The 22,551-nt window shown below is 36.1% G+C and overlaps 1 protein-coding gene across 1 annotated transcript in view; it reads left to right on the plus strand.

Moving 5' to 3' along the window:
• DIAPH3 (diaphanous related formin 3) overlaps positions 1 to 22,551 on the plus strand; it is a 564,743-nt gene that overhangs the window by 208,344 nt on the left and 333,848 nt on the right. The window contains exons 15-17 of the mRNA XM_058276598.1: positions 4,602 to 4,706; positions 8,518 to 8,826; positions 10,382 to 10,496. Coding sequence (XP_058132581.1) covers positions 4,602 to 4,706; positions 8,518 to 8,826; positions 10,382 to 10,496 — 529 coding nt within the window. The remainder of the gene's footprint in view (positions 1 to 4,601; positions 4,707 to 8,517; positions 8,827 to 10,381; positions 10,497 to 22,551) is intronic.

A 22,551-nucleotide genomic window follows, 5' to 3' on the forward strand; every position in this document is an offset into this window, starting at 1 on the left:
ATTTTGGATACTGGGAGAGTTGAGAGCTTTAATATATGCCATTAGCATAGCCATTCCCCATATAAAGGAAAGTTTGAGAGAAGTTGTCTCATTTATGCCATTCAATAAATATATGTTGAGTTTAATTATAAACCAGGATATTGCAGAGGTGATGAATAAAATAGAAAATGTTCTCACATTCCATTAACTTCTAGTTGGCGAGTATTTGTCATTCAGAAGAAGAGATACCTAAAGAGATATCAGCCAACTCCAGTACAGGTCAAAGTCGCCAGCAAAACCCAACCCAGGCTCTGGTGTAAAGACGTTTTACTTACATGCCAGATGGACTGGGAGAAAGTGTAAACTGCAATGTAAACTATAATCCAGGCTGTGTAGGAGTGCTCCAAAATGTATTCATCAAATGCAATGAATATATCACACTATATACATTATATACAATATATCACAAAGAAATCTTTGATGTGGGAAAAGTGGGGAGTATGGGGAATGGGGGATATGGGAACCTCCATTTTTTTTTAAGATAACATTTTGTGTGATCTATGTATTTTTTACAAATAAATTAAAAAATATATTGAAAAAAAAAAGAGAGAAAGGTCAGCTTCACTAGTGGGCATTGGTTACCCATAACCAGTGGGTTTTAATCTGTGGCTGATGCCAGGACATGTTTCTATGCACAGCTCACCTCCCTTGTGTTCCTGTGCTGCTACAGTTGGAGGGACCCCACTCCCTGCCTGTCAGGGAAAGACCATTGAGGTGTGAGCTGGGTGTCATAAAACATACCTCACCAAGGTCAGATGGTCTCCAGTGAATGTTTACATTACCTAAGCTCAGGTTACTAGGGGAAGGAACGTAATAGCAGTTCCTTAACTGCTAGGGATTTATGTTTTACGCTTTCAGGCTGGCATCCCTGGTCCTGAGCACAAGATATATCTGTGGGTCCTGGGGAAAGGCAGAAGGCTGCGCTAGGACGGCCTCCTACTGAAGTATTATTATATGACATGATAGTTTTATATTACAGTGTAGTAATTGCTATGATCAGAGAACTCTTATTTGCTGTGCAAGCATATAAGAAGGGTTCCTCAGCTAGGTTTGGGTGGCCAGAAAAGTCTTACCCAGGTGGGCGATACATAATATGAGCCCTGCAGAATCAGGATGAGTCAATGAAGTGAGAAATCTAAGGAGGATTAATATATAAACTGAAGTGTCTATTTTGAATTTGCTGTAGGCATCTCAAGCTTAAAATATCCAATGCCAAATTCATCTTTCTTCTTAAAGTATTTAAAATTGCTTTCTCCCCTGCATTCTATATCCTCTTTTTTTTTTTCTTCAAATCAAACACTGTTTCCAATTTACAAAGCCACCATAGTCCTCTTAGATATACTCCTCAAACATTCCTTCCATTCAGCCAGATACCAGCATTTTTGGGTTCTGTAGTCTAACTTCATTTCCTTTACATTACCCTATCTTCTATCTCAAATCAGGTAGTCCCTCAGGTCTAGCTTAGATTACTTAAGTAGTCTCCCCTCTCATTTCCTTGCCTCCAGTATTTCTATTTCAATCCATGTTCCATCTGTTTGTTGGTAGTTGGATTTTCCAAAGTGCAAATTTGATCATATTATTACTATAAATATTCTCATACATCCTTAAAGTTTTCAGAAAAAGAAATAGCTATTTGACTAATTGCAAAATTCATTTCAACACTCTGATTCCTGTGTACATCTCTAGCTTGATGTCCTGCAGTTTCTTCACATTCTTCCTTTTGTGTCCCTCATAAGGATTTACTTGCCTTTTCTCTGTGCATTGTGCTATTCCCTCTATTGAAATATTAACTGTACTTTTCAGCTAATGTCTGAAGATTTTCAAACCTGAGACCAAGCATCATTAATCCAGGAATCATCCCTCAACTCCAGTTTCTCTTTTCTCTTTCTTTCTCCCTTATTGCTGACAATTCTTGTGGGTTTGGGCTTATCAATTTGCCTTTAATTCATGACCAGACACTATGCTTACTGAAAGCAATGACCTTGCTCTGTTCAACTCTGTATCTTCAGCACCTACCACTCTAATGAATGTATCATAGGCACATCATATTTTTTTGTACAATGGGAAATGTTAGGTAGGTAAGTTGGGGCCCAGATACCAGGATGTTTCTTAGATTTTAGGTTAGTGTTTATGGTCTTTGTAATGAAGGCACTGAAAGTTTAAAAGCAAAGAAGTCATGTTATCAGACCTGTCCTTTGGAAAGAATAGTGATATTTTTAAGAAAAGTTTGTAGGGAGGAAGAAAAGGTTGCTTTTGAAAATTGTGTTTTTGTCTGTCTTGGAAAATGTGCAGTAAACAGTTGCAAATGCTCTTGTGGACCGATCCCTCATCTAGAATTCAATGATAAGCTGAGCAACTCATAGAAATTTGGAAGTCATCAGTGTATGAATAGTGGTTGAAGCATGTGGGTGTGCACAATACCATCTTAAGAAGAGAAAATGTGGCCTGAGACCAGCAGAGGGGTGAGGAGAGAATCTGTGGAATACCAACATTAAAGGGTTGGAATGAGGATAGGAACCCATACAAAAAATTAAAGGAGGCAGTTAAGGAGATACTGGGAGAACCACAAGAGTGTGTGGTACTGGAACATACAGAAGAAAAGAACTTGAATATGAAAAGCATATTTGAATTGTTTAATAATTTTTTATAATATTTTATAATCTTTGACACATTGGCCTTCAGCCCCATGTGCTTATTGTGCATTTGTAAAATGTCTAGAGTGACTGAGGAACTGAATTTTAAACTTTATTTAATTTTAGTTAATTTAAATCTACATTTAAATAGTCACCTGTGCCTAGTGGTTGTCATATTGAATAGCATAACTTTAGATGAAGTCAGATGAGGCTGAAAAAAAGTCCAGGGGATTTGGAATTTGGGAAAGAGTGATAGCTAAATTGTAGTGTATAATGTAATGAATGAAGTTCAACATGAAATGAATGGAGTTCAAATGAAGTTCAACAGTAAGTATGGACTAAGCATTCTGTTGAAGTTGATTTTGAAGGATAAATAAGGTTACATAGTGGGGTAAGATGAAGGGCAATAAAATAGGGAAATTAACAGTAAAACAGAGGTGAAGGCGATTAATTTAGCAAATCCTTGGGGAAGTGGGAAGGAATGTTTTCTGTGAGATTTGCAGTGGGTTACAGGAGAGTTGGGTGGTCCGCTAAGTCTCTGAGACATGATTAGGGTGGTAGGTTATTTATTTTATTAGGCTTAAGGTTGCAATCTATTTTTTATTATTAAAGGTAGGAGGTGTTTGGAGAAGCTGTAGGAGTAGTAGAAGTGGTAATATTAGTGTGGTTTGGGCAAGGGCATTTGGAAACTTTTCTATTAGTTTCAGTTATCTTTATAAAGTAACACAAAGTTATTTGTTGAGAGTAAGAGGGTCAGAGGTCTGAGATATACTTTCCTCACCTGTAAAGTAAGAATTAATAATATTTGTTCGAATGTAAAATTTATTTTTTGTGCTTAGTAAAGTATGAAGCGTTATATAAATATTAATTGTAGAGAAGTGGTATGGTTTTGTCTGAAGAACTCAAGCTTTCAAGACAAAATTCGGCTTATAAATCTTGTGTCTTTTACTTTCTAGCTGTATGATGAAGAATTAGTAACTGTTCCTTTGTTTTGTTATGGATGAAATAAGATACATAAAAGCCTTTTGTAAACTGTTGCATTCAAAGTTTTTTCCCCTAACTGATGTTTGACTGTATTTAAAGTCTCAAGACTACATTTGTTGAGTATTTGAGGTGTTTTTTTTTAAATGATTGACTTTTCCTCCCATGTTTTTAAAGAGAATCAAATACTTGTTCTTAATTATAAGATTTATATTTAAACTCACCTTTAATAGGAGAGGGTTTCAGTCATGATGACAGTAGAATGAAGCTATTTGAATGCATGATGGGAACTTGATTAGTGGCTATATAAATTAGAAAACTCATTAGGTTCACCTAATTTTATTGTCTGACTTTCTTTCTCAAGGTATTTTACTAGGGTCAAGACAGACTTTATTTTCATAAGTTGTTGAAGATTAGGGTCTACATCAGGGCCCTTAAATCTCGTGATATTTTCATAAGTAAGTAATTTATGCATTTATAGAATGGTATTGTTTATTATTAATAAAAAATCTTAAAGTAAAATGCTTTTAAATAATGTAGATAAGCTTCAGGTAAGTTTCAAGTATTAAGTATTTTGCAAGAGTGGGGCAGAGAATTCAGCACAATGCTTAGCTATTATTTTACCCAAAGTCACAATGATATTTAGGAACTTTTAAGAAGAATGCCAAGGTTGCAGAAACTATGGGCCAGTTTGTCCTGCTGAGAGAAGAAGGTCACAGACTCCATTTCTAGCTTTGTCTGCTGCCTTGCAAATGAATGATTTTGCTGGGACCTAGAGGGACCTCAAGAAAGGCTGTGGGTAACTTAGCAAAAATCTACCATTCCTTTCATAAAACAAATTCAGAAGTTTATGTTCTACTGACATCATTAGAGTCATATTTCTATATGAAGAATGGTGCCTTTCATTTCCATCTTTCTCTTTCTTCCTTTTTTTTTTTTTATTTTCAGTTTGAAAAAGAGCTTGCCGACCACCAAGAAACTCAGGCTCAATTACAGAAAAAAGAGGCAAAGATTAATGAGCTTCAAGCAGAATTACAAGCTTTTAAATCTCAGGTAAAATACCATCCTGAGTGAACTGGGGTTTTGAAATGTCACCAGGGGAACAAAGCCATGTAATATTTTTATAGCATCTAAAATTTCTCTTCTGTGTTTATTTTTAAGCAATTTATTTTGCCATTTTCTATTTGTATTTTTGAGGATAGTTAAGCTTTTACTAATTAATCTGATTACTTATGTTTCATTTGTGTTTTGCTCCTATTGTCATATATTTCCTAAGCAATTAAGCATAAAGGGTAAGAAAGTCTTTTACTCTTAAACTTGTCATTCATCATTGATTTTCATCCCACTATAGGAAATTATTACTGTAGCTATTTATTTTTCAAAACTTTTCGGCATATGGGTAACATGTAGTGAAAGATAACGTTATTCTAGCTGAATGAGAACATTTTCTGATAATTTTTCAATTTCCAAAAGTAAACAGATTTAAAACATGACAAAAAAGAAAAGCAAATCTAGATTATGAAGCAGATCGCTCACATATACCCTTTGCACATAAAACATTTAGATCTCATGTAATACATCAGCTGCATGTTTTAAATGGATGAAAGTGAGGTGGTAGAATATTCATAACTAAATTTCTTTATGTAGATTTACATACAAGATGATGAGCAGGAAGTACAGTCTTATTATTTTCCTTTTATCCTAATTTATGATTATGTTGAAATAGACTCAGATAAATTATTTCCTATATTATTTGAAATTTTGTTTCTTTTAAATACTGGGTGGCATGGTTTTGTTTCAGTGGTTGTCTGAAGATAACCTGATATATGTCTGCGTTCAATTTTAGAAAAAAATCTCCCATCTACAAGATTATTCTCATTGATCGTCTTCCTTTAGTGCTTCAAAAAGGGAGGACCAAATTTTATTAAACTTTTCCTATGTGTAGGTCCCTGTGGGTTTTGGCTTTCATATTGAAAGAAACATTCGCTTGCATCCTGTACTTCAGATTCAGGTTTAGACAATGGCCGAAATATTTATAATGAATTTTTCTTGAGTCTGAGCTAATATAAATTTGAGAACTTCTTTTTTATTTATAATTTTTCTTCTTGAAGTATTACTTGTAAATCTACTCTAGAAAATTCTAATTGATAAGAAACATCCACCATCTTTAGATAAGCTGTTGCTTCATGGCAGTCTTATAAAAAATGGGAATAAATGTTTGTTATGAAACTGAAATTAAATCAAGGAATTTCTTAGGTTGTGCTAAATTGTGCACAGTGATGACCTGTATTCATGGCTATCTGCAGAAAGCCTGGAATAATGTCTACCATGTTCAGTTTTGGAGATTAATTGGCAAATTCTTTACTTGGATTTTGATTTGTGATTCTGGTGAAATCTGTGCATTTGGCTTAAGATAGTTTGCTTTTGGAAAGTAGATTTGGCTCAATGAATAGAGCATCCGCCTACCACATGGAAGGTCCAAGGTTCAAACCCAGGGTCTCCTGACCTGGGTGGTGAAGCTGGCCCACGTGCAATGCTGATGCGCACAAGGAGTGCTCTTCCACACAGGGGTGTCCCCTGCATAGGGGAACCCCACACTCAGGGAGTGCGCCCCGTAAGGAGAGCCGCCCCACGTGAGAAAAGTAGAGCCTGCCCAGGAGTGGCGCCACATACACAAGAGCTGATGCAGCAAGATGACGCAACAAAAAGAGACACAGATTCCCAGTGCCACTGACAAGAATACAAGTGGACCACAGAAGAACACACAGCGAGTGGACACAGAGAGCAGACAACTGGGTGGGAGGGGAGGGAAGAAAAATAAATAAAAATAAATATTTAAAAAAAACAGATACTTTGCTTTTATCAGCTATGGTATGGAATATGAATAAATTAAATATGTTCTGTGATCTGTGATTTCATTCCTTTGGCGATATAGTCACTTGACAACCAGGTACTTTGTTAGATTCTGGGGATATAATGGTGAGCAAGATAGAGCAGCTGGCATCCTGAATGATATATTCAAGCCCATCATGCTCACTTTATCAAATGAACTATTCTAGAGCAGAAATGCAACTATATCTTCATGTTAAGAAATTAACAGTAACTATAAAATATATATTGATTGTAAGTGTATGTACATTCTAAACATTCAAAGAGCTGCTATGTATCACAGCACATACTTTTTTGATAAATTTCTTTTTATTGACTTCTTTTATAACATTCTTTTTCTTAATGATGTTCTCAGATGTAGTTCATTTCTGGCTTTTATCACTGTTGTATTTTACATAATTGTGCATAAACCTTTTTAAATGATTTATTAATGTTTATTAAATAACCATCATTTGAAAGGTATTTAAGTTGTTCTTTTATGTGTATGTATGTATAAATAGCTGAGAATAAATTTGATTAATTTCAAGAACTTGATCATATCATGAAAGTTATGTATCAACTCAGAAGATATTTTTCATGATAATCAGAATGTAGTTACTAAACTCCTAAGTACATCTATTAAACCCTCTTACATTTAAAGAAAGTAAGCATACCTTGGGTCCTCTACTAGGGAAAAGATTGTAAAAGTATCTTATTCTTAGAGTTACCAGAAAGAACTTAGTAAATATTTCTATACCACCATCTAAAATTGTCCTCCCATTTGCTGTTTAATTCATTCCAGTCATTCTTCCATTCTTATCATGCCATGGAAACATTAAGACAAAAATGACCAGTGGATAAAGTGGTTTTTCTTGGCTTCTCTGTGGCTTTTGCCTCTGTAGAATAGTTTGTTTTCCCCCTTTGAACACTCTCTTCCCTTGTGATTCATGATGGTGCACTTTCCTTTTTGTCTTCCCACCTTTAATTCATCCTATACACATTTCTTGAATGGCTGCCATGTGCCATGTGCCATGTACTGCTTTAGTTGCCAGGGAAAATATGAACAGGGCAATTATAGTCACTGTCTTCATGGACATTATAATTTATTAAAGAGACAAATATTAATGATTCCTTAAATAATTATTTAGCTCTTTTGATAAGCACTAGCACGGGGAAGTACAGAGTATTGTGAGTGTGAAATAGGGGACCCAGTCCTGAGTGACCAGGGAAGGCTTCCTGAGAAAGGGACTTGTGAGCTAAGAGTGAAAGGACTAGTAGAAGATGGCCCAGTGAAGTGAGTGGGGGTGAATGTTCCAGGCAGAGAGAATAACATGTACAAATACCCTGAAATGGGTATGAGGTTGGCATATTCATAGAACTGGAAGAAAAGTCACTTGAAAGACCAGTGTGCAGAGGCCAGATCATGCCATGTCCTTCTAGGCCTTTCTAAAAATTTAGGTTTTTGTTTTTGTTTTTGTTTTTCCTGAAGTGCTTTGGGATACCATTGAGAAGATTTAAGCAAAAGCATCTTGCAGCAATACCATTTAAGTTCCCCCCCCCCCAGGTTCTTGTTTTTCCTATCACTTAATGTTAGTATTCCATTGAATTCTGTATAGTCTTTTTCATATGGGTTTTCTGAGTTTACTTATCCACTCCCATGTATTCAACTGACACTTTGAGACTGTTGATTTCCTCATCTTCTGAACCCATATATCCATTACACTTCATACATTTTCACCTAAAAGGTATCACTCCCTCATTCTGGGGAATATTATGTGTGTCAATTACATTTTTATGAAAACAAAAGCTATGATTATATTCTTAAACTGAGATAAAAAATGTTTGGACTTTTATTTTTAGGTTGAACCACCTGAAATTGCAGTTCTTCAAGGATTTCTGGTTTATACTAATACCTTATTATTTTTGAGAAAAATGAATGTTTTGTAGAGTGTTTTTAAAACATTGTGTACCTAATTTATTTATTTATTTTCTCTAGTTTGGTGCCTTGCCAGCTGATACAAATATTTCTTTACTTCTGTCGAAAGAAGGTGGAACTGGCCATGCAGCAGTTCCTCCGCAGCCGCCACTGCCCTCTTGTGGAGGGGTGCCACCCCCACCCCCTCCTCCACCAGCACCGCCGCTTCCAGGAATGCCCATGCCATTTGGTGGTCCTGTGCCTCCACCGCCCCCCCTTGGATTTCTTGGTGGAAAAAATTCTCCTCCTCCACCAACCCTTCCATTTGGGTTGAAACCAAAGAAAGAATTTAAACCTGAAATCAGCATGAGAAGATTAAATTGGTTAAAGGTAAAACAGTAATAAATGGGGAAAACATGCTTTTCACTAGATTAAAACTTAATTTCTGAATTACTTGTATATAATATCTAATGAGAAACCTAATCAAAGTGACATTAAGTAAAATCACATGTTTTAAATAAAAGTGTTCAGCAAAGACCTTTTTATTGGCTAAAGCTTTCTGATATATAAACATGGTGAAAGTCAGTTTTAGTTGTTGCAGTGATAACTCAATATATATTTATGCAGTGTTTCTTAAAAGCACACAGAAAAAAACCACCTAGTATTCTTTGGAACTTCCTATATTGTATTACTAGTTATGAGAAGTAGATATTTAGTTAGGGCCCAGGAATTCTAAATCCTAAATTCTTAGGAGCATGAGGATGAGGCCTGGTAAAGGAATAGTTTGTTGATAGCTGAGGCATTGACACCCAATTCTCAGAGTAGTTTCCTGGTAAGCTTGACAGGGTCTTAAATATCTACTATCAGCACTAGAGGTGGTGGCCTTATGTTCTCTTTAGCACCCCAGGAGTCCATATACCAATCTCTAGATCTTAAGCATTAGATGACAAGTAAAGGAAGATTTATAGGGCAGAGGGGGAAAGGGTCTGGTATTTTATTTTAGATTCACTTTTTCCTGCTTTCTTATCTGGTTTCCCCTCAACTTTTTAAAGTGTAAAAAGGATTTCTTCCATTGAATGGGAGTAGGCCCTGAATTCAAGTCTTGCTATAATACTGAATGGGAGAATATTGGTCCCAGGGTTGGGATTGACAATTTTTTTATAGGAGGCTGCTGTTCTTTGTTAATTCACTGGTCTCAGTAGGAGTTTAGAGTCAGCCATCTGCAGGAAGCCATCCAGAATATCTTGCCGAAGAAGCTGCTGTTCGCGTTGTGAGATGACCAAATTTATTGGTAGATTCATGGTTGATATAAGACTTAGAGGGCAGTTAGTGATGAGGATGGGGTGGAGGTGAGTGATAAAAATTCTCAAAGGTTGTATGACTAAAGGAAAAAAATCTTCCTTCTTTTCCTCCCTCCCTTCATTCATTCATTTATTTATTCAGTAAATACTTATTTTAATGTATCTGGCTACCATATCATAAAATTCCAGTTTCCTCTATTTACTAAATATGCTCATAGAAAGGGTCACAACCAGGTGATTATCACTTTGTTTGTTCGAACACTGGTTATGCTAGATGCCTTGCAGTCGCATAAACTTGGGAAATGCTGTGTAATTATCCTGTACTTCAAGTTATAATGCAGGTGAGCATTATTAAAGACTGAGGGAAATGTAAGATTCCAGGAAATATAATTGAGATGAAACAAACTTCATTTCACTCAGCAGTTTGCCAATATTTGACCATGGAAACTCTTTTTTTCCTGAAAAAACCTTAACATCTTGCAGAATGTGTGTTTCATCAAACGAATTTGGGGGGAAACATCTTATAGGGATTACTTCACAGACCTTTGCAAGCAGCTCTGGGACCCAGGGTCTGCATGTACCAATTGGGCTGGGACAGGTAAAAGACCCATGTATTTATGAATCGGTCTTTTCTCTGATTGCAGATCAGACCTCATGAAATGACTGAGAACTGTTTCTGGATAAAAGTAAATGAAAATAAGTATGAAAATGTGGATTTGCTTTGTAAACTTGAGAACACATTTTGTTGCCAACAAAAAGGTAAGTTTAAAACCTTAATTATTTATGAATTTAACTTCTAGTATTTTAACATTGCCACTTCTTTTTATGTACTAACTTCTGGGCAACATTTTTAAGAATCCTATATGTGTTTTTATAAACATTACTAATGGATAAATAAATGATCTAATGAAATGAAATATTTATAAAGAGCTGGTTTTTTATACTTTGTGTCAAAGGAGCAATTTTTAAAATGGAAATCATCAGTGTAAAGTTTTATGATTGTTAAATTTTCTGTATAAAACTTTGAAGATGTCCCATTGGAGTGAAACTAGCTTTTGTAAAGGAGAATATTATTAGTGAGAATTTTGGCATGAGAATGCAGTTTCCCTTTAGTCAGTGAGAAATAGGGAAAACAACAAACTGTCTAAACATTCCTCTGGTCAGAATTTTACCACCCTTTAATATCACAGGTGGCTTTCATAATATAACTAATTTTGAGTCATAAGGGATAGAAATAACAAATTTGTAGAGTGTCTTGAAAGTTAAAAAGTGAGTAGCAACATCTTGAGGTAAAAGTACATGAATAAGCTATATGATCTTTTTATTAAAGTATTGACATTCATTTCCCAAATTGTTTTTTGATAGTTTTACCTGTATAGTGTGATTTTTAAAAAATAATTAGGCATTAATATTGTCTGAAAATTGAGTTTATTCCTTTTGAGCTCATGGGCTCACCACTTAATATTTTGGTGCTAATACTCACATGTACTGTCAACTTAACTTCTCAGTATTATGTAAAGTTTACAATTGAGGTCTGTAGCACAAGGCACTTATATTTGTTATTGTCTTTCAGTTTTTTAAAAATAAACGCTTTCGCCATGGGCTTATGCCATTTCAGTCCCTGGCCTCATTGACCACACAGAGAGCTGGTGAACAGAGGCTACAGGGGATGCAGGCAGGAAGACTTGGTAGAGTGGAAAGAATTGACATCTGGAAATGCCAACTGTGTACTAAGCGCCATGCTAGATACTTTGTATATCTGATATTACTTGAACATCACAGCAACCAGGGAATGTTGGTAGATACATTAAAAATTCATTTAAATTCCTTGGAAACATTTTCTAAAAGATATCTATCTGTAAATTAGAAACTCATTTGAAAAGATCATTGTAATTTAAGGTAGATTTCTAGAATTTGTGGTAGATCCAAAACTATTACCACATATTTTGAACACCATTTGTGTTAACTAAAATATTAAAAATGATACATTTTGGTTTTGAAAACGGGGAAATTTTTATCACCAAGCTCACCCTAGGAAAATATATGACATAAACAGGTCTTAATTTTACCTTTCAGTGACAGAAAATCAAAATTTGCTTTGAATAAGATTACTGCACTCTCCAGGCAATCAAGGAAAATATATAACAGTTAGATGTGTTTTTACATGTAAAACACTTAAGAATTTCAGATTTCATAATCTGGAATTGATTAGTTTTCCCTTTGCTTTCCTAGTAGGTGCAAATGGTGGTACCAAAAAGCTATTTAAGTGATGCTGCCATCCAGCTACTCTTTCTTTTTTTTTCCCTCTTTACTCTGATTACTTTCTTAATTAATGAGGCTCAAAAGGGAAACTTGTTAGCATGTCTTTAATTTAGCTGTAGTGTTAGTCCTAAATGAAATAATTGGACTTTTAAAAAATTCTTAAGTCATCTACCTTTAGCCTTGAAATTCAAGGCTGAGGAAAAAGATCCATTTACTCAATCAAATGCTAGTTAGAAAGAACAAGGTGAGGAAATGATGATCATTTCTGACTATCCTGTACTTCCATCCCTCTCTGCTTTTGTGCATGCTGTTCCCTCTCCCCGTTATCTCTTTTACTTAGTGTATAGCTTCGCCGAAGCCTACAGCTTCTTTTGTCTCATCTCAAATGCTGCTTTCTCTCTGACAGTGGATGATATTTTCCAGAGTGAACAGAAAAGACAGGTTGTGACCCTGGGCAATGCCAACATTTCACAATGCCAACAGGAGTCGAGCTGTGGGAGCGACTGTTAGAGGTCTGCATTTTAAAGAATAGTTCCCAGAAAGCATTGTTTGAGGCCCCTATGCATGCTTTTTGGCATTACTAGTGGTTAAGAATTTTACTGAAGAAGGCCAGTCATTGCTGCTTTCAGGAAAAAAAAAAAGGAGAGCATTTTATATAAATATTTTATAGGAAAGATCAGAAAGGAAGGAAAGAATGAGAAAAAGGTATCTGGATGGCTTAGCCAAAAGTAAGGGCTTGCAGAGCAGATAGGCTATTCCATTCTGTCTCTTTATTCATGTCCTCCTTCTGTGGCATTAGATCTAAATATTAACATTCTCCTGTCACCACCCATGAATCCAGCTGTTACTTTGTTTGAATCAGTTTTGTAATTTCTGCAGAACTCAAAATTAAAGCTCATCACATTGGTCACTCTAAGGTGGAAAAACAGTTGCTTCTCCACTTCCTAGCAAGGAGGGGGAGGTAGAGACATTGGCTGTGTGAAGCTGAAGGTAATTTGGTTTGCATTACAACTAGGCAGGAAGCAGGAAAGGACAAAGAATTCAGATTACCAGAGAATAATGAGTCTTTAAGGGAAGAGTATAACTCTGTTTTTAATTGCAATAACTTCTTAGACTAAGAAACAGCGCTATTTCTGATTGTCTCTCATTCCAGGCCTTTAGAATGGTAGTTGCCAATCCTTTGTGTTTCCTAGGTATTTGAAATTGGTAGGTAGTCATAATAAAGGAACTGAATCCATTATTTTAAAGAGAACCTTGAAATTTTCTGACACATTTTTTTATTCTGTGTCAATAAGTATGGCTGTTTACTTACAGTAAACACTGCTTTAGGTTTTGGGACATTTAGCTTATTATTACTGGGTTTTCAGGTCTGATTCCCTGAGAGTTGTGTACCTTGGCATGCATAACTGTGGTGTACCAGGCCAGAGCTAGGTCTTGAGGTTATCTTGTTTAATCCTTACTACCTCTCACCTGAGGTCTTTTCTCCTTGTCTGTGGACTGCAAAGCCATGCTAACTCCTTCCCTCTACCACCACCCTGCCCCATAGACATAGGGAGATATTCTTGGACATTTCCTCGTAACTGATGTTTCCCTTTGCTGTATTTCTAATATGTTTAGTTATATTTTACTTAGGTTTGGTTTTTTTTCAACTCCTCCCAATGAACATTTATAACATTTATGCTGTATGGGAAAGTCCCTTGTGTCCTATCTTAAGGAGTGCAGGAACCCCTTTCTAAGCCTTATCCTATGAAAGCAACAATTTTTCCTGATTCAATTATATCTTTTTCTTGTTTTCTCTTTTACATGTTATTTTGCTGGTAGATATCTTAGTTTGGTTTCTTTGCTTCTCTCCTTCCTAAGTTTTTGGAATACAGCTTAGCTTTCTGTATTTTAAATTCTTTTAGAAATACATGTGAGCTTTTTTCCAGATAATCTTTTCCATTTCTTTTTCTCATTCCTCCACTTATTGACTTCCCCTGATTTTTCCCTTTTCCCCATTTGGCTTCTATATTCAATTCAACAAATATTTATTGGGTTCATACTGTGTGTTAGGGCTAAAGTTTGGCATCAGGGACATAGTGATGAATATGGCAGACATGCAACCTATATTTTACCCTCTTAATCAAACTCAGTCAACTTCTTCACTCAAACTTAAGAATGAGGAGCACAAGAACAAATGCTGATTTCGGTTTTAGAAAAGTCTCATATTTTACTATCTCTGGCTTCTGTTAAGACTTAACAAGGTCATAAAAGACATTGTTTATATATCTTTCAGGAATTTAATCACAGTATTCATATATTGAACATTTGGTAGCATCAAAATAATGTTAATGGCCTGCATTTTTTTTTTTAACCAGATTGGAAGCATCTGTTGGTTAATATTTACAGGCTGTTGGAAAATGCATTAAAGTTTACTAACAGGTTATTGGTGTTGGATTTTGTGAAGTAAAATTAATATTAATTACTTTCATTATTCACAAACTGTTAACTTAATAGGGATTAAAAGGCCTTCTGAAAGTTTATGAATAGTTTAATTCCATTAGACTGATTTATTATGAAAATGTTATTGCACAATTGTTAGTTTTCTGAAGTAATCACGTTTTGTGACAGGTGTGTCACATTTGCCAGATAGGTGCAATAAACTGGTTTATAAATAATTTCTCAAGTGAGCAGTTATGGCATATGGAAACAGTTAATGGATTATCCACTTAAAAACAAATCAAGCTTACATTTCTGACATCACAGTTCAATGGACAAAATATTGGTATGTAAGGATTATCCTAGGGCTTTGTCTGTGTTCATATTGTTTCTGTATTTGAACCACAGTTTATTCCATTGTATGAACAAAAGTGTATAAAAATTCCTAAACTACTTCACAAGCCTACGTTAAGATGAACAATTCCATTTGTAACTGAGAAATATGTTTCTTGGGAATGAATCTTAATAAAGAGATGATGCTAAAATGAACACAGGGTATCTTAAGCATTCTAAAGGTTTCTGAAAAGGAGATTTGACCAGTGTTATTTTGGAAATATTGGGGAAATGGTCAATGGAGAATTAAATATTTCTCTAGGGACTTATATTTTGGTTCTTGTGTGTGGTTGAACCTGAAAAGAACTAGAAATTATGAGGTAGGTCAGGATTGTCTGGTTTCACAATTAGAAAGTACCTTATTGTTACTTATTATATTGTGTTCTCTGTTCGATTGCTGAAGAAATAGAAATCTATTCTGACAGCTTTAGAGAAATAGAATTGAAGAAGAAAAACTAAAGAAAGTGGGTTCATTTACCCTGGAGCATCAGAAGATTTTTGAATCCACAAAATTGTTCAATGATATGCTTAGTTATAGACCCTGTCTTTGGTGTGGTGTGATAGAAACCTTCAAGGTCCCTGTAAATAGACATATTTCTTGCATAGTATACAGATACTGTGGACAGGAAGGAAAGAGCCTTGGGTGTGTGTGTGGAGAGGGGGTGTGCATAAACAGCTTTTTTGTTTTCTTTTTCCCCTTCTCTTTTCCTTCTTCCACTGGAGAAAGGAATGATGCTAGACACAGGAGTCATCTGGAGTAGCTAGACGAGGGTAGACTGTGGTATGCTGTACCTCTTCTGACTAAAAATCCACCTTTTCATTTTAATTCTGGTGGCAGTTCTATCACTCAGGATTCCCACTCTATTGGTGCAAATTATTATTCACCTGAAAATATAAATGAGACTCGTCTTTCCAGATGTACTATTTTCATATTAAAATAGCATTTTCTGAATCTGCCTGTTCCCTTCCCTCCTGTGCTCTATCTCCCCCTATACCACTTGTCAGACTTGGAAGAGAGAAAATCATGTGGAATTAGGATTGTAACCCAGTCCCAGCCATGGAGCACAAGAAGATAGTAGTCATGGTATGAAAGGCATGAGTAATTTGATATTAAATAAACGGTGTAATAAAATCCTTTTGTGACAGCAAAAAAGCTCTGTAAAAAATAACTTTATGTTGTACTTTATAACCATGAGTTTCACAAGTTAGATTTTGAGGTAATTACATTCATGTATAAAGGTAAAATAATTAAGCTGGGTTTTTTTTTTATCCCCCATGGTTAAACCATCTTGGCATACAACCCTATACTTTGTACCAAATTTTGTGCATTTAACACAAACTTGCCCATATTTCATTTATCTGAGAGGAAAAGCTAGTTTTGGGCCTATGGTTACCACAACTCTAACTTGTCTAAGTACATGTCTGTGCCTTGAAAGAATGGATCTTTCAAAAGTAAGACTGTCTCACCCGGGAGCAAAGAGTGCCTACGACTGCAAGCAGGAGAATTGCATCCATCATCCAAGTGGAATCTAAGCACCCTCTCGATACAGAGGTGGAGTGGACATAACCATCCCAGGGTCTACAGGATGGAGGAATAGATTATGGATTAGAGTGGACTTACTGATATTCTATTCTGGAACTATTGTGATTAGTAATGGAAGTAAATGTAGCATTGATGTGGAGAAAGTGGCCATGGTAGCTGCTGAGGGTGGGGAGTGGGAAGAAGAGATGTGATGTGGGGGCAACCTGGAGTTGTCCTGGGTGGTACTGCAGGGACAGTTACTGGACATTGTATGTCCTGCCATGGCCCACTGGGTGGACTGGGGGAGAGTGTAAACTATAATGTGGACCATTGGCCATGTGGTGCAGCAGTGCTCAGAGATGTATTCACCAAGTGTAATAAATGTCCCGTGATGATGGAGGAGGTTGTTGTTATGGGAGGAGTGGGGGGTGGGGGGTGGAGGGTATATGGGGACCTCATATTTTTTTAATGTAACACTAAAAAGAAAATAAATAAAGACAAGAAAAACAGAAAAAAAGTAAGATAGTCTCTAGCCCAGAGGTTCTTAGCCTGGCGTCCCTGGATAGAATTTAGGAGTCTGTGAACTTGTCTAAGAAAAAATCATACCATTTCTTTCACTAACTTCTTTAGAAATGTCACTTTTTCTTACTATTAAAAAATAAGGCCACAAATGCAGTGATATCTATAACTTTTCCACTTATAGAATTTATATATATATTTATATCACTTCTGAGTTATTTTAGATATGCCAAAATATCATATCAATTCATCACTATTTCAAAGTTTAGGGTAGTTATTAGATGTTGTTATGTAATACATTCATAAAAAAGCATATTTTGTCAGGGGGGTCCTCCAGGTTGCAGATGCTAAGATGGAGTTGGAGTCCAAGTGGTTTATTTAGGGGGCAGGAGGTAGATAATGTATATGAAAGGTGAAGGTGGGGAAAGCTGGACTGGGGAGGAAGAACCATAGGCCATAATTCAAATCTGACAGTCTTCACCAACCCAGCAGGCTGCTCTGGTACAAATAATGTCTTTCAGAGAAGAGTCTCACATTGGACCCCAAGGCCAGGCCTTAGCATTGCCCCCATGTCAGTCATTAGCTGAAGAGCCTGGCTTGGGCTCAAAAGCTGAAGATCCTGAAGATCCTTGGCGCCTTCATCCAAGTGCACTCCTGGCAGCTGAAGAGAAAGTCCTTGAAAGGAGATCTGAGCATGACATGTCCACAGCTGCCTCACATGCATATTACTGGATTATAAACTGGTGTTTAAATTTTTGATAGCTGCATTCCTTTATACTTTGGTTCTTTTGGAATCTGATGATTTTATTTATGTATTTAAAAATATTATTCTGGGAAGAGGTCTGCTTCATCTGCAGTGGGGTCCATTGCACCAAAAAAATGCTAAGAACCCTGCTGTTCTCTTTCTCTTCTGTGCAGTGGCAGGAGTAATGTGGATGCCTGGGCCCTCACTGCTGCCTATTCAAATGGATGTGTGTGTGTGTATTGGTTCCAATGTATTATTTGTAATGAAATATTTTATCCAATTTAGAATAAATTTTTATGGCAATTTCAGCATCAGGCCATCTATTTTTTAAAGCTTGCTTTAGCAGACTACTGTAATGCATGTGTTGGTAAAAGTTTATATCAAGTCTGGAAATAATATGAAACCCTTAGATAATAAAATACCAGTAGTAATGCATGCTTTTTAAAGCTGTTAATCATTTACCTCATTTATATTGTTTTGCTTGATCCCCAAAACAATCCTAAGACAAATAACTAAGACAAATATTGTGTGTGTTTTATATACAAGAAAAAGTTACTCTTCAGGTGAAGTTTAGCAAAAAGGAGCAGCCACTCTGAACGGAATACAGATCTGAGTCTAAAGCGATTGCTTGTTCTGCTATGCCATGCTGCTTCTCTGATTAAAAGAAATCCTATTATGTTTTATTTAAAGTGCTCTTCTTTGATTTAAAATAATTTTCCTCTCATCTCCTGCCACCCTACCACTGCCCCACAGCAGTTCACCCTCATCCCACACTTTATATTAAAGGCTTTAAAAACTTGCCGGTTTTTATTAAGACCATCTTTCATCATTTTGTACCTCTATTCACTTCTGTAAGTATTTGAGCTGTAAATACTAACACCATGCTGTGGAGTGTACACGAGAAGTAAGAGCCTGTGCCGTCCACCCCAGGAGTGTGAGACCCTGGCTTTTACAGCTCTAGTTTTTTCTTCTACAAAATGGGGCAGATAATACCCACCACCCGAGGTTATTGTGAGTATCATAGAATATAACGAATATTTTAAATCATCTTTTGCAGTGCCCAGCTCATTGTAGTTTGTTCAGGAAATGTTAGCTGAACTTAAAATTTGAGCACATAAGGTTCATTTCCACTTATAAAGAGGTGTGCATCATCTCTGAATTTTTCCCAGGAATAACAAGTTAAATGACCTCCCTACAGCCTTTGCCCAATTCCAAATAAAGCTTTCTTAACCATGAAACTACCATGTTAATTGACCTATGGTAACAGTTATTTATGAGACTTCCATTACAGTGTTCTGTACACTTTAGAAAATAATAATAATAATAGGATATTCTGTACATCCTGTTTGTTTTAGGTATGTGTATGGCTTACCTTCCAAATGCTTTATTAAGTTCCTTGAGGACAGGAATCTGTTAGATTGAGGAATAAATATAAAGACCTAAAGACCAGGGTTTGTTTTTTTTTGTTTTTTGTTTTTTCCATTTCTTTTTATCTGTTTGTGCCAGATTTTGCTTTCAGTTTATGAGTAATTCATGGAGTTGGGGCGCAATAGATTTAGTAATTTTTTTTGAAATTTAGAAAGTGATATATATATATATGTATATTCATTAGCTTTACTGTTCTTGCCATGTTTCAGTTTAAGAGAATTGAGCTGATGACTTCAGGGTGATCTTAAAATGCTTGCTTAGGCCTTTTTAAAAATTACTGCCTCTTGTTAACAATTTAGTATTATTTCTGACAGTCCTTGGTTTCAAAGATTAGTGAGAATGGTATGAATGACATATAAAATTATGGAACTGGGATGCATTAAGTTGTAGAGAAACTTTAATTGATTAGCAAATAAAAGTGCCAACTAAAGCTCAGAACCTAAATTCTTCCCAGGGCTTGCAGGAACCATTAATTTTCTTAGTTTCATAGAGTGCCAGCAGAAGGTTCAGAGGAGAGAGAATTTTTGGGAAGGGTTACTACTTTTTTTTTTCTCCTCCAGTTGTGTGGTGAAGGATAACAAACTGGTTGTACCATCTGAAATTTTTGAAGTTCTACTGTTCTTGACTTATCAAAAATGTCAACTTCACATGGTTCAGCCTAATACTTGCTGTATTAGTTAGGATTCTTTAGGGAAACAGAACTGACAGGAGATGTCTTCAAATACTATGAGATTTTATAAAATTTTCTCATACGGCATTGGGGGAGCACAAAGTCCAATTCTGTAGGGCAGACTGCAAGCCAGCAACTCTGATGAAGGTCCTTGATGAGTTCCCCAGGAGACACTAGCTGTCTGAAGTAAAGCTGGGAATTCTTTCTGAATGCTGAAATCACGTCCCCTTTTAAGGTCTTCAGTTGATCAGATGAGATGTCACTCATTGCTGATGGCAATTTCCTCAGTTAATTGTAGATGTAATCAGCCATGTATGCAATCAACTCACTGATGATTAAAGGCCATGAAATGCCTTTGTATTAAAATTAGCCCAGTGCTTGCTTGACCAAACAACTGGGCACCATTACCTGGCTAAGTTGACACATTAGCCTATCCATCACACTTGCATCCTCAACTGAAGAGAAATCAAGGAAGTATATAAAGAGAAGTCTTTAGTTTATAGCTTAACTGGAAATAAGTATTGATATCTTTCTACTTCTCTGGTAGTTTGTCAAGTATTAGATAATATTAATCTTTGAATATGATATCCTGCCCCTATTCTAGAACTGGAAGAATACTTGGATTTTTACACATTACCTAGAGTATATAAATAATTTTTTCCTGGTGAGTCAGTGAGGAACTTTATCAGAAATAATACCCAACCAAAAGTGAAAAATAAGAAGTTTGGTTGTTGCCGGTTTGAGTTGATTAATTCAGGATCTCAGTGATATTAAAACTCCAGCTTAGCTTTTAGTCTGTTTTCTTAGTTTTCGCTCTAGTTTCAGCCCACTTGAGCTAGCAGAGGAAGGAGAAACCATTATGCTCACAAGTAGGATTTTATATTAGTTTCCTTTAGCTACTAAAGCAAATGACCACAAACTTAGTGGCTTGAACAACACAAATTTATTATCTCATATTTCTTTTTTTTTTTAACCTTACTGATGTAAATTTTTTTTTTTAAGATTTATTTATTTATTTCTCGCCACTCCCCCCCCCCACCCCGGTTGTTTATTCTCTGTGTTTATTTGCTTTGTCATCTTCTTTGTCCACTTCTGTTGTTGTCAGCGGCACAGGAATCTGTGTTTCTTTTTTTGTTGCATCATCTTGTGTCAGCTCTCCGTGTGTGCAGCACCATTCTTGGGCAGGCTGCACTTTCTTTCGCGCTGGGCGGCTCTCCTTACGGGGCGCACTCCTTGCACATGGAGTTCCCCTACGCGGGGGCACCCCTGCATGGCACGGCACTCCTTGCGCGCATCAGCACTGCGTGTGTAGCTCCACACGGGTCAAGGAGGCCTAGGGTTTGAACTGTGTACCTCCCATGTGGTAGACGGACGTCCTAACACTGGGCCAAGTCTGCTTCCCATCGTATTTCTTTCTATCAGAAAGAAAGACACAGGTCTCTCTGGGTTAAAATCAAGGTCTATACAGGACTCCATTCTTTTCTGGAGGCTCTAGAAGAGAATTTGCAACCTTGCCTTTTGCAGTTTCTGGACACCGCTCTCTTTCCTTGGTTTGTGTTCTCCTTCCTCCCTTTTCAAACCCAGCAGCAGCACGGGAAGTCCCTGTGTCACATCTCTCATCCCACTTCTGTGGTCACATCTCTTTCTCTGTCAGGAAAGGTGATTAACTTGGGCCCACCCAGATATAATCCAAGGTAATCTCCCCATCTCAAGGCCCTTAACCTTCATCACATTCTTAAAGTCCCCTTTTCCATGTAGGGTAATATATACTCACAGACTTTAGGGATTAGGCCACATACATCGTTGGGGGAGGAGTGAGGGAGATTTTCCATTATTCTGCCTACTATAGGTTTCCTCCACTCCCTCTGCCAATACTCAGAACTGATTTCTTCGACTTTGCCTGGGACAACTCCTTGCCATAAAATTGCAAAATCTCAGAAGCCACGTGGCCCTATTTATTCTACTTATTTCACATTATGTCAGTTTCTCCTTAAACCCTGAATTCCTCCTTAAGCCCTGAATTCCTTTTAAAGGAATGCCATTTTAGGATCCTGGGAATATTTTGACTCAATTTTTTAAATCATTTATTTACTAAATGTTTGTATGGCTTTGACCCTTTATCAATGACATTAACATGTTTTTGTTATCACAGCTAAGTCCTTTTCTGGATTTTTAGGAAAATCTCTATGTCCTGTCTTTCTACATACCAAGAAAGATTTTTCCTTCTTTATTCAAGTATACTGTAATTACTTTCATATTCCTTATTCCATAGAAAAACCTTCCAAACATCTTAGGTAAAGAGCCATTGGCATTTAAAAATCAATTGCTACTATTTATTTGAAGGAAGAAAGAAATGCTAATCCTAATTTAGAAAAAAGAAATGCATTGTATTTTATACATTTTTTAACGTGTTCAGAGATATGTTTCTACAGTTATTTATATCAAGTTCTGAAAAACTGAATTACTCATAAAAAAGTTTAGTTATGTTTTAAAATATAGATTGTTACTCTTGTTTTATGATGTTTCACAAAATATTTTTATCTGACTATTCATATTCATATGATAGGGACTTTGGGAAGAGCTATATTTCTTTAGTCCAAACATTACTCAGTCCTAATAAGCATCTACAAATGGATACGAATATATAATTTCATCACAACCTAGAAAATATATGTTAGTATAATTGCACATTTTCACTGGATAATTTAAAATACAATATATAAGAAGTTTATTTTAATTGGAAAAAATTTCATCACTAAGGGAAATCACATTTATCAAAAGATCTAATGGAACCACATTTCACACAAAATAATTTATTTTAATTTAATTGTTGGCTCTTAGTCATTTGCCAGTCTAC

This window comes from Dasypus novemcinctus, chromosome 15 (assembly GCF_030445035.2).
Source record: "Dasypus novemcinctus isolate mDasNov1 chromosome 15, mDasNov1.1.hap2, whole genome shotgun sequence".
NCBI lineage: Eukaryota > Metazoa > Chordata > Mammalia > Cingulata > Dasypodidae > Dasypus > Dasypus novemcinctus.